Source organism: Balaenoptera ricei, chromosome 9 (assembly GCF_028023285.1).
Source record: "Balaenoptera ricei isolate mBalRic1 chromosome 9, mBalRic1.hap2, whole genome shotgun sequence".
In the NCBI taxonomy this organism is placed as follows: domain Eukaryota; kingdom Metazoa; phylum Chordata; class Mammalia; order Artiodactyla; family Balaenopteridae; genus Balaenoptera; species Balaenoptera ricei.
The window spans coordinates 56,622,032-56,638,149 of NC_082647.1; the positions used below are offsets into that span (position 1 = coordinate 56,622,032).

The 16,118-nt window shown below is 34.8% G+C and overlaps 1 protein-coding gene across 11 annotated transcripts in view; it reads left to right on the plus strand.

The window, feature by feature from the left end:
• The window catches only part of AKAP9 (A-kinase anchoring protein 9), a 150,214-nt gene that overhangs the window by 34,440 nt on the left and 99,656 nt on the right, over nt 1-16,118 (plus strand). For 10 of the 11 annotated variants that reach the window (XM_059933800.1, XM_059933803.1, XM_059933805.1 and 7 more), the window contains 7 exons: nt 227-280; nt 650-820; nt 1,604-1,759; nt 2,400-2,597; nt 7,815-10,193; nt 13,162-13,375; nt 15,806-15,885. In XM_059933800.1, coding sequence (XP_059789783.1) covers nt 227-280; nt 650-820; nt 1,604-1,759; nt 2,400-2,597; nt 7,815-10,193; nt 13,162-13,375; nt 15,806-15,885 — 3,252 coding nt within the window. The remainder of the gene's footprint in view (nt 1-226; nt 281-649; nt 821-1,603; nt 1,760-2,399; nt 2,598-7,814; nt 10,194-13,161; nt 13,376-15,805; nt 15,886-16,118) is intronic. The other variant, XM_059933806.1, reaches the window with a different exon arrangement.

The window sequence follows — 16,118 nt, forward strand, 5'->3', positions numbered from 1 at the left end:
CAGTGTCTTTTGCATTGTAAGCACTCAAATGTATGAGGAATTCTTTGGCATTTGAAATGGTCATAATGTCTTTTAGGTGTTTAAATTTAATCACTATATCTGTTTTTTCCAATGAGGTATTTTCCTTAGGCATAAAAAAAGCATGAATACAGTTAGCACAAATATAATTGTTAGCTCTAAATAAAATTCTAAAACCATAATATTTCAGGAAATTGTTTTTATACAGGTAAATGGTTGCAGTTTTGTGGCGAGAACAGGAAAGCCTACAAATTTATTAAGGGTACAGTATTTAAAACTACTCATTGTACTAATGTTTTATTCTATTTAAAACCATTTGGTTACTAACAAAGCTTTTTCCTGCATGTACTTCTTTCAGTGTGTGATTTCTAAATGCTTTTAAAGTGTAACAAAACAAAATTATCCACCTTTTGTTATAAAACTCAATTGTAACAGAATTTGCAGCTATCTTGTTTTTGCTCTTGAGGTATATATATATCACATTAGCAACAAAGTAGGTTGTCATGCCAGTAAACTCCCAGGTGATGAGTGATGTTTTAAATTAGACTTTGCTGTAGGATTCAGATTTTGAATCCCTTTTCCTGAGGGAATGTTGCTAGTACTGAATTATTAAAGATCTGGATTGGTTTAGGAAGAAGAATTTGGTGTTGATGATTCTTATTCTGAACATGGAGCACAGTACAATCAGACCCACCTAGAGATGATGGAAAATGAATTGGCTGGGAAACAACATGAGATTGAAGAGCTAAACAGAGAACTAGAAGAAATGAGGGCCACCTGTGGGACTGAAGGGCTGAAGCAGGTGTGTTTACCTTATGTGGCTCTTGGTTTGTTACAAAACAAAAATAGGAAATTTGAATGCTAGTATAGGTACATTCTTTAAAGATGGGTTTTTTAAATGGTAACTTAAAGTCACCTCATAATATTTGTCCTTATACATATCATAAACAACATCGCTTAAAACTAGTCCATTAACAGGGCTAATATAATGAGATCTTTTTTTTAACTTTATGAGATAGCTAGACTGACATCACTTCAGTAGGGATAGATGTTTTTGTAAGCAGCCTGAGAGAAAATTATGTTGCATACCACATCAGTCAATATTGACTTAAACTCATTAAAAATGTCAGCCAATCTTTGTAAGTAACTTCTTGTGGTTAAAATAACATCTGTTGTTTGTGGCAGTCATTTATGAAAACAAGGTGAAATAAGACATTGATGAGGATGACAGAATATATTTCAGTTTCATCTTCTTTAGAAACAAGGCTTAAACATGCCTATGATGGTAATGCCTACAAACATTGGAGCATCCCTAAATATAAAGACACTTGTCCTTCTAGAAGTAGATATATGGATAAGTCAAATCTAATGTATTTTGTTCCCTAGTTCAGATGGTTTTTTAAAAGTTGATTTGGGAGTAAAACTAATTCCCGCAAGATAATAGCTTTCAAATATGCTTACAAATTGTGATAATTCTGCCAATGCATTTTGAATATCATATTTTTGAAGAAGTTAGCTGTACTAATATTTAATTTTGTTAAAAAAATTAAATATAGCACGTTTAATTTTCACTGATGTTTTTTAGTTGCAAGAATTTGAAGCTGCCATTAAACAGAGAGATGGCATCATAACCCAACTCACTGCTAATTTACAACAAGCGAGAAGAGAAAAGGATGAGACAATGAGAGAATTTTTAGAGTTGACAGAACAGAGTCAAAAATTACAGATTCAATTCCAGCATGTAAGTATTACTAATAGAACAAAATTTATTAAATTTTTAGGAATGAATTTTTAAAATTTTTCTTATATTTTCCAGAGCAAATAAATATTTATTTAAAAGCCATTTGCTTATTATGTATTATTTTGAAAAAACTAGTAAATACTTGTTATGTTAACCAGGAATTTAATTCATACTTCTTGAGTGGTATTGTGCTATTATTTTCTTTGTACTTCTTCCTCATCTGTATTTTAAAATCTTATAAGTCCGATAAGGTGGATTTTTGCAGAAATTAACCTGTAGTTACATCCAACCTTTGTCAACCCTGGTATGATTTTATTTTAGTTAGGTTCTGAAATGGTAACTAGACCGAATATATTCCACTTACCTTTAATTAGAGCCATAGGAATCTGATTGTATTAATTAAGGTTTCTGTTGACGAGTAACAGAAAATAATTTTAGATAAGGGAGGAATTTATCAGCTTAGGTAATGTACTCATACTCATCTGATCAGCTATGGCAGCATGTTTGCTGGGGTCTCAAGTGAATCCAGTAAAGTACCCAGAGAGCAACTATGAGCCGAGTAACACCCCCCAAAGGATGTCTGTTCCTTAGTGTACTCACTTAAGAATTTAATACTTTGGGGTTTCTTTCTATTTTCAAGTTACAGGCTAGTGAAACTCTGAGAAACAGCACTCATAGTAGCACAGCTGCAGATTTACTACAAGCCAAACAACAGATCCTCACTCATCAGCAACAGCTGGAAGAACAAGACCATCTGTTAGAAGATTATCACAAAAAGAAAGAAGACTTCAAAATGCAAATTAGTTTCTTGCAAGAGAAAATTAGAGCATATGAAATGGTATGTTTAAGGAAGTCAACCAATGTGCAGCAGCTTTACAATTAACTTTAAAGTTTTTTATCCTGGTGTTTATCTTTTTGTTACACACATGAATCAGAAAGTTTCATAATTAAGAAAAGTTCTTTAAGCATGTAAGATAATTTATTTCAAAAGCAATTGGGAGTCTTCCAGTAATAGGTTTTAAGATTATACTCATTGGGACTTCCCTGGTGGTCCAGTGGGTAAGAATCCACGCTCCCAATGCAGGCGGCCCACGTTCGATCTAGGTCCCACATGCATGCCGCAACTGAGAGCCCGCATGCCACAGCTAAACATGCCGCAGCTAAACATGCCGCAACAAAGATCTCGAGTGCCGCAACTAAGACTTGGCGCAGGCTAAGTAAATAAATAAATATTTGGGGGGGGAGGATAATACTCATTACTGAGTTCTTTGAAAGTGATCGGCCTATGTTAAATTGAGTTCTCCGGAGAATCTACATTTATAACCAGAACTTCTATCCTTTTTTTCTTTTACATCTAGAGATGTTTCTACTCATTTTAGCCATGGTTATGAAATTCTGAAAATATTTTCATGGCAAAATGAAGTTTCATGGATTTTAATTAGAAAAAAATACAGATTCTCTTTATTCATGGTAGTTATGTGTTATAAAGTTGCCTGGAACACTTATTCAATGCTCCCAGGGGATATATATACACATACATACATGCACACACACATACATATCATATAGATTTTTTTTTGCTCTTTCCACTGTATTTTATTTTATTTTTTTTTATTTATTTTTTTTTTTTTTTTAAATTTTTTTTTTTTTTTTTTAGTTTATTTATCTATTTAATTTTGGCTGTGTTGGGTCTTCGTTTCTGTGCGAGAGCTTTCTCTAGTTGGGGCAAGCGGGGGCCACTCTTCATCGCGGTGCGCGGGCCTCTCATTGTCGCAGCCTCTCGTTGCGGAGCACAAGCTCCAGACGCGCAGGCTCAGTAGTTGTGGCTCACGGGCCTAGTTGCTCCGCGGCATGTGGGATCTTCCCAGACCAGGGCTTGAACCCGTGTCCCCTGCATTAGCAGGCAGATTCTCAACCACTGCGCCACCAGGGAAGCCCTTTCCACTGTATTTTATTTTTTAATTTTATTGAAGTATATTTGATTTACAGTGTTGTGCATATCATATAGATTATAATATTAAATCCTAAGAAAACATCCTGGTAGATTATATTTTGTTTAATTTTCAAAAGAGAAATGAGGGTTAGAAGTGTTAACTGACTTGCCTAAGGGTGCCTTCCCCCCGAGTAGTTGCCAGAATCGGGATTCCAACCCTATTGGACTGACCCAGAGCCAGAATTTCTTGCAGTATGCTCTGCTACCCCCTACCATCTCCATTCTCATGGTCTCCATCCTTGTCCTCTCCATATGAGAACTTAAACAAAAAAGCAGTGTGCTCACCTTGCTTGATGCCAGTTGGAATCATGCGTGCCATGCAACTCAATTTTTTAAATTTATTTTTGGCTGCTTTGGGTCTTCGTTGCTGCTCATGGGCTTTCTCTAGTTGTGGCGAGCAGCGGCTACTCTTTGTTGTGGTGTGCGGGCTTCTCATTGCGGTGGCTTCTCTTGCTGTGGAGCGTGGGCTCTAGGCGCGTGGGCTCCAGTAGTTGTGGCTCGCAGGCTCTAGAGCGCAGGCTCAGTAGTTATGGCGCACGGGCTTAGTTGTTCTGCGGCATGTGGGGTCTTCCGGACCAGGGCTTGAAGCTGTGTCCCCTGCATTGGCAGGCGGATTCTTAACCACTGTGCCACCAGGAAAGTCCCAGCAACTCAAATTTTTTTACCACTCTTTGCACTTTTGCAAATGACTGTGAGTATTGATTTCAGGGTTATATATAAATGTAAGCAAGTAAGCAAATTCACAGATATGAAATCTTTGAATAATGAGGGCAGACTATACATACAGTACAGTACTTTTTATAAACTTAGGAGGTTCTTCTGCAAGATGTTGAGAAATTGTCAAAACAAGACTATCGTTTGGATAATAATAAAAAAGTATTAGGTAGCATTTATTTTTATTTACTTGCTACCAGGCAATATTCAAAGCATCATACACATACTAACTCATTGAATCATCACACCAACCTTATGAGGTAGAGATACCATTAACACCCCCATTTTACAGATGAGGACATCAGGGCAAAGCAAGATGAAGTAAATTGCCCAGATATACAGGTAATAAATTGGTAGAGCCAGATTTCAAATCTACGTAGTATGATTCCAGAGACTGTCTCTAAGGAAAATAGGAAATGTACAATATTAAGATACTGAAATTATGAAATGGACATGCTTTACAACCAAGGTAATTTAAAAATCATTTTGTAGATGTTTACGGAACACTTGTTTTGCATCATGCTCTTGCAAGAGATAGTGATGTTTAAATGTGCTTTTTTTCTTCACTGGAACTCATGGTTTAGTAGGCATGTACGCAAGACACCACAAAATAAGGCTAAGTATGGTTAAAAAGTGTTTTGAAAATTCTTAGTAGGTCTTCATAAGGGAAGTGATTCAGGGTAGGCTTTAGCTGGAAGGTGATATTTGAGGTAAGTCTGTATATTGGAACAATCCCCTTTTAATTGTACTTTGTTTTCTCCCTAATTGGTGTAATATATGGCACATAGCAGCTACTCAATACTAATTTGGTAAATAAGTGAATAAATTATGAATCTGAACTGATGAGATAGGGAGGACATTTTAGAGAGGGTGGAGTATGCATAAAGACCCAGGCTGAAACATGTTAGAAGTGTATATAGGCATCAAAAAATAGTTTAATTAGAAAACAGTAGTCTTTGGAAATGAGTCTTTCCAGGAGATAAGAGTAGAAAGTCAGTCTAGGCCTAGAAGAGCCTGGGCACTCGGGTTTTTTTGTACTTATTATATTGTATTCAGTAGGCAGTATAATTTGAGATTATTTAAAATTCAAGTAATTCATTTTCGTGGGGGGAATAACCTTTGTTTATTTGAATGTTAGCAAGAATACTTTTGTTATCGGTCCCTTTTTCATTACATACATATTTTTTCCTTTTTTTCTCTTTGAATGAATCCCTGAGTAGTAGTTCCATTAAAGCAACTGAGGGACTAGGGCATTAGGATGATAGTTGGAACTGTCTTGGTTTCTGAGGCAACTGCATTAACTGTTCCAGGTTCATTCTTACTGTCCTAATCCTCTGAAGTTCCCATGGTACAGTCGTCACAGGCAGGAACTATATTATTCCTTACTCTCTCAGTTCTGTTTCCAAAAAATAGAGAGATTGTATCCTTAACCACAGAGCTATCTTTTTTTTGCAACACCATATAAGTGGTTTAAAACCATGTACTTTGGAATAAATGGTACTAAGAAAAGTGAACCATGAATTTGTACTATTTAATAATTGAATGAAGAATTGTTGTTTGCAGTAATATCAGGTGTTGGACAGTTTTGAATCGATACTTTTTATTTTATGAGGGTTCCCCCCATGAAAAACCAGGATATATAAATAAATATTACAGATTTTATAATAACATTAACATTTTCAAGACTAATTACTTAACAGTTTAACTGAAGTTGACTGCCGTGAACTGACTTTACTTTCTTAGAGACTCCAAATGCCTTACAGATTTTTTTCTAGTATATAAATATATTATGTGTGTATGTCGCACAGTGAGAATTAATACCTTAATATATTTATTTTATTTTAGATTCAAGCATATTCTGTGAGATAGAGAAAATAATATCATCCTTATTTTACAGGCGAAAACACCAAGATGTAAAGAGATTAAACTGATTTAAATGTCATATTTTAGTCCAGAAATTAAAGTCTGAAGGCTTAGTACTTGCTAGTAATTTATGGTGACATTGATGGGATATATGATACCAAGACGAAAGCTGATAGGATTTTGCTCAAGTGAACATGAGATCAAGGGATGTTAGAGGAATCAAATGTTCAGTGGCATTAGGCTGTGTTAACCTCATATATCCGTCTCACAGTAGGAATGGTCATGCCTTTGGACTGAAATTCTTAATTCTGTTTACAATAGACCCCTACCTTGCTTTCTACATTTGGTATGGTTTTCCCAGAGGGATTAGAATTCTCAAAGTCTCATGGTACCTTGATTCTCTTTTCTGAACTGTACTTAAATGGGCACTGCCAATATTTCTCTCTGAGGCTTTCTTTTCTCCTAGGCCCTGTCATTCTTTTTTTTAGGTATGTTAATACATTCATTTGAGGTGCCTTTAAGTCCTCTTGGCCTTGGACTTTTGTCTCCTGAAGGTGATTTTAATTACTTTACATATATTCTGTTCCGTTCTGTGGATTTTACTTTTTTTTTGGTCCTTGGGACTACAGCCCTTAACTACTCAGGCAATTAAGTAACAGAGACAAAACTTTGTTTCCAGGGCTTCTACTCGACTCCCTTATGCTCTAACACTTCTGCAAATGATTAGGGATATAGGGACATACCTCGGCATATGTTCTGGGTTTTGATTTATCCACAGTTCCAAAATAGAGTCCCAAATCAGAACTGGGGGGGAAAAAAAAATCTGTCTTGCTTTCAAATTTCTGTTCACACCAAAAATCTAGAATCAGATTGATATGCCATAAATGGTATAATTGTCTTGCATATCACTTGCGATTCAACCACTTAAGCATGGCATATCCCTGAACTTTTAATTCATTTAGCCCCAGGAGTGAACTTAAGGCTCACCTACGGGAACCTGTGTTTGTTGTTTTACTCTTTTCATAACACTTGCCCACCAAACCTTCAGGTCACTAAAATACTATATGGGAGGAACTCTGATTTATTTTTAGGACTATCTTCTGGAACTGTAAGGAGTATGTAGTGCTCTAGCTATTGCAAATACTAAATACATAGAATGTTAATCAGTTAATAAGAAAGAAGAACGTTTAATGGTTTAGACACATTTTAATCCCACTGAAGTTTTCAACTAAAAAATTTAGTCATAGCAATGTAAGAAAAATTTCTTCCCACCAAGAAGGCCAACACTGCTCATAGGTAGTGTTGACTACACAAGTCCTGTGTCTCATTGACGTAAGAAAAATTAAGGGGCAGGCTCAGCAGCTACTTTTTGTAGGATAATGTAAAAAGCAGTCTTCTGTCAGTCTTTTGGTAATGGGGTTAAGGGGTATGAGTAACCAGGAACTAAAAATGCCATTTTTATATTTTCATTTTTTCTTTATAAAGGAACAGGATAAAAAAGTAGAAAGCTCAAATAAAGAAATACAGGAAAAGGAAGCAGTCATTGAAGAATTAAATACAAAAATAATAGAAGAAGAAAAAAAAACTCTTGAGCTAAAGGATAAAGTCACAACTGCTGATAAATTACTGGAAGAATTACAAGAACAGTTTGTACAGAAGAACCAAGAGATAAAAAATATGAAATTAGAGCTGACTAATTCCAAGCAAAAGGAAAGACAGTGTTCTGAGGAAATAAAACAATTAATGGGGACAGTTGAAGAACTTCAGAAGAAAAATCATAAAGATAGTCAATTTGAAACTGATATTCTACAAAGAATGGAACAAGAAACACAAAGAAAGTTAGAACAACTCCGGGCAGAGCTGGATGAGATGTATGGGCAGCAGATAGTACAGATGAAACAAGAATTAATAAAACAACACATGTCACAGATAGATGAACTTAAAACACGACATAAGGGAGAAATGGAGAATGCTTTAAGATCATGTCCAAATATTACAGTTAATGAAGATCAAATAAATTTAATGAATATGGCAATAAATGAACTGAATATAAAATTGCAAGATACTAACTCTCAAAAGGAAAAACTGAAGGAAGAACTAGGAGTAATTTCAGGAGAAAAGTCTGTTCTACAGAGACAGCTTGAAGACCTTTTTGAAGAATTGAGCTTTTCAAGGGACCAAATTCAGAGGGCTAGACAGACTATAGCTGAACAAGAAAGTAAACTCAGTGAAGCACACAAGTCCCTTAGTACAGTGAAAGATTTGAAAGCAGAGATTATTTCTGCATCTGAATCCAGGAAGGAACTAGAATTAAAACATGAAGCAGAAGTTACACATTATAAGATAAAGCTTGAAATGTTAGAAAGAGAAAAAAATGCTGTATTAGACAGAATGGCTGAATCACAAGAAGCTGAGCTAGAGAGGCTGAGGACACAGCTCCTGTTTAGTCATGAAGAAGAACTTTCCAAACTGAAGGAAGATTTGGAAATTGAACATCGAATAAATATTGAAAAGCTTAAAGATAACTTGGGCATTCACTATAAACAACAGATAGATGGCTTACAGAATGAAATGAGCCAGAAGATAGAAACCATGCAGTTTGAAAAAGACAATTTGATAACTAAGCAGAACCAGTTAATTTTGGAAATTTCAAAGCTGAAAGATTTACAGCAATCCCTTGTGAATTCAAAATCAGAAGAAATGACCCTTCAAATCAATGAACTTCGAAAAGAAATTGAAATACTCAGACAAGAAGAAAAGGAAAAGGGTACACTTGAACAAGAAGTTCAAGAATTACAACTTAAAACTGAATTATTGGAGAAACAAATGAAGGAAAAAGAGGATGACCTTCAAGAAAAATTTGCACAACTTGAAGCAGAGAATAGCATTCTTAAAGATGAAAAGAAGGCCCTTGAAGACATGTTGAAAATATATACTCCTGTTAACCAAGAAGAAAGATTAATTTTCATAGACTCCGTTAAGTCCAGATCCAAAGACTGTAGCTGGCAAAAAGAAATAGAAATACTTACAGAGGAAAATGAGAACCTCAAAAAACAATGTATTCAGCTAACTGAAGAGATTGAAAAGCAAAGGAACACTTTTTCATTTGCTGAAAAAAATTTTGAAGTTAATTATCAAGAGTTACAGGAGGATTATGCTTGCCTTCTCAAGGTAAAAACCGATTTAGAAGACAGTAAAAATAAACAAGAAGTTGAATATAAAAGTAAGCTTAAAGCACTTAGTGAACTGCTTCATCATTTGCAAAGAATAAACCCAACTATAGTGAAAATAAAAAGTTCAGTCTTTGATGATGACAAAACTTTTACAGCAGAACCATTGGAAATTGGTGAGGTTGTTGAGAAAGATACAACAGAACTTATGGAAAAGCTTGAGGTAACCGAGCGAGAAAAATTAGAACTGTCAGAGAGACTGTCTGATCTTTCTGAACAATTAAAACAGAAACATAGCGAGATTAGTTTTCTAAGGGAAGAAGTTAAATCTTTAAAGCAAGAAAAAGAGCAAGTTTTATTGAGATGTAGAGAGCTAGAAATCATAATTAACCATAATAGGACAGAAGATGCAAATGTGTGTGCTGTCCATTTAAGCTCTTTAAAAGATGGAGTTTTGACAAGCAGGGATTCTGGAGGGTCTGTTCCTAAAATAAGTAAAGATTTTGGTGAAGAATCAAAAATAATGGAGTTAAATAAAATTCCTTTTGAAAATATGACTCTTGGAAAAGAAAACAAGCAAGAATGGTTTTTTGATCACTTGCCGTCAGTGACAAACGAATCATCACTTGGGACAACTGAACCAGGTGAAAATGATAAACTTCAGCAGGAGCTCAGTGTACTTAAATCAGAACAGGTATGTTTACTTACATGTATATGCTACAGCGTACATTTCATACTAAAAGTTTTCATCTTCATAAAACATAAATTAACCTTACAAGAGAATGAAAGTAAACCCTGTAATGTAATTCTCACTTAAGCCTATCATTTCTTTTATCTTTTTATTCTTAAACATTGTTGTCTTAAATGTTGTTGCTGCTCTTTTAGTTAATCTTTTAGTTAATCTGCTCAGGAAATAGAACATAGAACACATTTTCTTTGAAAAGGCAAGAGTTTAAATAGCAAGAGTCTGAGCTTTAGAAAAGTTATTTTGTAATATTTTGTTGCAATCCCAAAGATTGGTTTCAGTCTCATTTTGTATTGGTGTTTTCAAGGTTCCACAACTGAAAATTAACTCTCAAACTTTTTAGTACTCCATATAGTTGTTCAGTAGTTATGAAACTATATTTCCCTGAGAAAAAAATCTTGGTTTAAATCCTAGCGTTTTCTCAGAGTCTTGTTTTCCCTCAAGGGGGGGAAAATGTATTAATTCTAAATACAGTTAAACAATGCATATAATGAGTAATACTAGGTCACTCCTGATGATTTATATTTGCTGGATTCTGGAAATAGAAATGACATGAAAATTCCACTGGACATCTTGTATAATGGTGCTAACTAGAGCTTTATGTGTTTCTTCATTTCTATAACAAGTATTTATTGAGTCTCTTGCCAGGTAGGAATAGTGGTGAACAAGAGAAAGAAGGTTCCTGCTCTCAAAGAGCATATATTCTAGTGAGGGAGGCAGGCAATAAATGAGGAAACAAGTAGAATAGTTAAGAAATAGTGATGTTTTATAAAGAAAATAAAACAGATAATGTGATAGAGAATGGTGGGTAGTGGTGGTCAGGAAAGGTGTCTAGGAGGAATTAACATCTGAGCTGCCACCTGAATGACAGCGAGGAGTCTGCCACATGGAAATTAGAGCAATTGTGATGACGGAGATGAGTTGGAGGAACAGAATAAAGACGTATTTAGTTGAGTTTGAGAGAAGGAGAGTGGAAGAAAAAGAGTTTGAAGAAGCAAAAGACCAGATCTTGTAGAGCCTTACAGACTGCGTAAGAAGTTGAGATTTTATTCTGTATACAGTAGGAAGCCACTGGAAAGTTTTTTCTTTTTACTTCTAATAAATGTACTCACATTTATGATCTTATATCAGATGTAAGGATATTTTACATTTTAATAACCTAAATAGAGTTAAGATGTTCTAACTGCGTAACTATTAATGCTTTGTTAAATATCTGAAATAGTTTTGAAAATCATAATTGGTTTTAATGTAATCACTCCTAAAAATGCCAGAGATCATTTAAACTTTTTTAAAAAGCATTACTGGGGGAGGACCTAAATCTGAAGCTGTCAAAATGGTCAAATTTTCTCAGTAAGAATTTTATTTTTTCTAACTAAAGACATTTTCAGTGACATTCAGATAGCATCTCCTTGACATTAACTTCCATAAAGTAAACAGAGGCAAACCCATATGCTGTCCCTGCCCCACTCATCACTACCAAGACAAACCCCCTTAGTGATGGGGAGAGGAGTGAGGTGTGTGTCTGTGGAAGGAAGCTCATGGAAGAAATTGAGCAACAACTTACATAATAACACCTAAGGAATCCAAATATGCTTAGAAATAATGCTGAAGCCACAAAAATACTTCTGCTCTTGGGACTAAACTAATTGGCTCATAAACATGAAAAGATACTTTCAACATTATAAATTGATATAACAATAAAATAGCATTTTATACCTGTCAGATTGGCAAAATAAGTTTCACAATAAAAAGTGTGACGAGAATGTGAGGATATGAGTATTCACCTACAATGTTAAATATCAGTGTAAATTGGTGTAATTATATTTTAAAAATGTGTTAAAATCTAATGCAGTTAATATACATCATCTGTGATGCAGCATTTACATTTCTCGGTGGCACTCAGTGTAGTCCCTGACCAGCAGCATCAGCATCACTTGAAAACAGGTTAAAATTCAAATTCTGGGGCCCACATGAGACCTCCTGAACTAGACGCTCTGGGAGGGGGGGCCCAGCAATCTGTTTTAATAAGCACTCCAGGTGATTTTGATGTGTGCTAAAGTTTGAGAACCACTACACTAGAGAAACACTAGCATATATGTACAAGGGCGTATGTATATGAACTTATTGTAGCATTTTTTAAAATATCAGAAAAATTAGAAATAATCCAGTTGATCTCCAAAAAGGAAATGGACAAATTGTGCTATATTCATATATATAATACCACAGTTAAATTCATCTGTATCTCCATGGATAGATCTCAGAAGTATATTGAATGAGAAGAGTAATTTGCAAAATAAATACCATTTTGCACCATTTATGTAAATTCTTAAAAACATAAAATATAATGCATTGTTTATAGATGGATTGAGAAGTGAGAGTATAAGAAATGAACTGTACTTGCAGCAAATTTATGATCAAATTTATGATAATGGCCTCTGGGGAAGGAGGAATGAGAACATAGTAGATTAAATTTTATCTATGTTTTCTTTCTAAACCAAAAAAATATGTAGGGAGGAGAGAAATGAAAAAAAAAGATAAAATAATTGTATTTGTTAATTTGAGGGGTGTGTACATAGTGTTTATTACATTATTATTTGCATTTCTCTATACTTGTTTTAAAATGTTATTTTTGAACAAAAATGAAAGATCAGGCCATCCTAGCTATACCAAATATCAAAATTTACTCTGAAGTTGAAGTAATGAAAATATTGTGCTATTTTCCTTGAAAAAGATAGGTAGGTCAGTGCAACAGAATAAGTGAGAAAAAAATTAAATTAGACGTCACTTCTCTTACACGAAATTTTAAACTATAATTTCATGTATTTCCTCCCTTGTAATCAGTATATGCAAAAAAAAAGTTAAATTACTTGATTTGTCATTTAAAAATATTCTAACCTACACATTAATTTACTTTAAGAATGATTTAAGGCTACAGATGGAAGCTCAACGTATTTGCCTCTCCCTGGTTTATTCAACTCATGTGGATCAGGTTCGTGAATATATGAAAAAGGAAAAAGATAAAGCTCTTTGCAGTCTTAAGCAGGAGCTTATTTCTGCTCAAGAGGATAAGATCAAGGAACTTCAGAAAATACACCAGCTAGAGCTACAGAATATAAAAACACAAGAAACAGGTAAATGATTTCTAACAAAATTATAAGTATTATGAAACAAATAAGTATCACTTAGAGCCCACCACTCCATGATTCTGTTCTTGACTTAGACCCCATAGAGGAACATGACTGGGTATTCCAGTCCTGGACTCATTTGTTCACATAATCATAGGATACTCGTTTAAGTGCTTGAGAAATCTAAAAATCACTGAGTTATTTTCCCCGAGAAGTCAACAATCCTGTGGGAAAGCAATATAAAATAAACTCTTAGAAAACAATAGGAAAATTTCTATTTTAGAAGAATGAACAGAAAGAATGGAAGGAGAGAGGAGAAAAGTCTAGTACTGCCTGGAAGAGTGAGGCAGTAGGCAGGAGTAGGGAGGTTAGAATTTTAGCGAAAGCTCTTGAGTCTTAAATGTAGAGGCATGAGAGACTGCATCCATTTTGGAGAGTTGAGAGTTCAAGGTGTGTGAAAAAGTACTGAGGGATAAAGATGGAAAGATTGGCAGGAGCTTGATAAGAAAAGGCTTCATATACCCTAAGTGAAGCATGTTTAACCTTTATGCCAATGATGATAAGACCTAATGCAGGATTTTCAATAGTGGGAGTAACATCATAAGATTTTTATTTTAAGATCACAGCATTGGGGCAAATTGGGGGAGGTGATAAGTGATGGGAAGACCAGTTAAGCAACTTTGGCAGTAATTCTGTTAACATTAAGACGTTGAACTAAAATGTCATTGGGGATTGGAGAAGGAAGGAAAGTTTAAGAGTTAAAGAGGTAGGCTGTAGTCTGCAGTTAATATTAGCAGTAAAAGGGGAAGGAATTGAGAATGATCCCTAAGTTTCTAGCTTGAGTAATTGGATTGAGGGGTGACTCCAGTCATGAGGAGGATAAGGACCAGATTTGTGGAAAAAATAGTAAATTAAGCTTGGAACGTTGAGTTAAAAATACCTGTTGACGTTGAAAAAGAGATATCTAAGGGTCAGGACAGGAATAATAACGCAGATGTAGAGAATGGACTTGACATGGGGAGGGGGAAGGGTAAGCTGGGATGAAGTGAGAGAGTGGCATGGACTAATATACACTACCAAATGTAAAACTGATAGCTAGTGGGAAGCAGCCGCATAGCTCAGGGAGATCAGCTCGGTGCTTAGTGACCAACTAGAGGGGTGGGATAGGGAGGATGGGAGGGAGATGCAAGAGGGAGGAGATATGGGGATATATGTATATGTATAGCTGACTCACTTTGTTAAAAGCAGAAACTAACACACCATTGTAAAGCAATTATGCTCCAATAAAGATGTTTAAAAAGAAAAACCCACAAATAAATTAATTAATTAATTAATTTTTAAAAAAGAGATATTTAGTAGGCAGTTGAAAATAGAAAGCTGAAACCTAAGAGGGAGGTTTAGGCACAAGATAAAGATTTGTAAATCAAAAGATCATTTGATCCTGGTTTGTGACCGCCTAGAGGGGTGGGATAGGGAGGGTGGGAGGGAGGGAGCCGCAAGAGGGAAGAGACAAGGGAACATATGTATATGTATAACTGATTCACTTTGTTATAAAGCAGAAACTAACACACCATTGTAAAGCAATTATACTCCAATAAAGATGTTTAAAAAAAAGATCATTTGAGGCCAAGGACAAGAATGAGATGCCCTGGGAGACTGTATAGTGAGCCAAAGACTAAGATGGTACTGTGTAAGCAGCAATATTTAAGGAACCTTAAGTGGAAGACTAGTTGCAGTTAACTTTTACCTTTAATACTTATTTAATTACTCAATTAAATTAGATTTCCTCTGTTCAAGGTATCTTTAGGCCCCCACTCTTGACAGATCTGCCTTTGTGAATGAGGTGGTTCATAAGTTTGGAATTGTTTTGTTGAACAGAGTAGAATTTAAAGTGTGGCTTAAATAAGAATACCATAGTTTTTCACTTCAGCAGTTCTTCGGCAATTGAATAAGATTTTAAGCATATATTGTTTGTATTGGTATCCTCTTCAGATAGAATCTGTAGTGTTTCAGACTACAAGTTAATTAATGGGTCCGTTAATGGGCGACGAAGTCAGTCTAGTGATAAAGTAGAACAGAACACATTGGTGTGCATAGCATGTAGAAAGAGTAAATATTGATTTGTGAAATTTTTGTTTCAGTTTTATATGGATGTATATATGTAATAGGTTATGCTGTATGATGTATTTCTTGTATTGGGTTGTAGTAAAAAAAATTGTTAAGTCACTTCTTTGTACCATTTTGTGGGATATAAATTGAAAATCCTACTAATTATCTTAGATGGTTAACATTGAGCAGCACAAAATAACATTGAAAGAAATAAAGAATTTAAAACTAATCTTATTGCCAGGAAGCTTCCAGTTGACATAGGTTTAATATGAAAATAGTTTCTAAGTATGTAAACTGAACATTTTAATGTGATATCTATTCTATTAGGTGATGAAGTGAAGCCTTTACAAATGCTCATTGGAAAACTTCACAGAGCAGTGTCTGAAGAATGTTCTCATTTTACACAGGTAAGGTATTAGTTAAAAATACTTTTACCATAATTCAAAAAGATACATATACCACAGTGTTCATTGCAGCACTATTTACAATATCCAGGACATGGAAGCAACCTAGATGTCCATCAACAGATGAATGGATAAAGAAGATATGGCACATATATATATACAGTGGAATATTACCCAGCCATAAAAAGGAACAAAATTGAGTTACTTGTAGTGAGGTGGATGGACCTAGAGTCTGT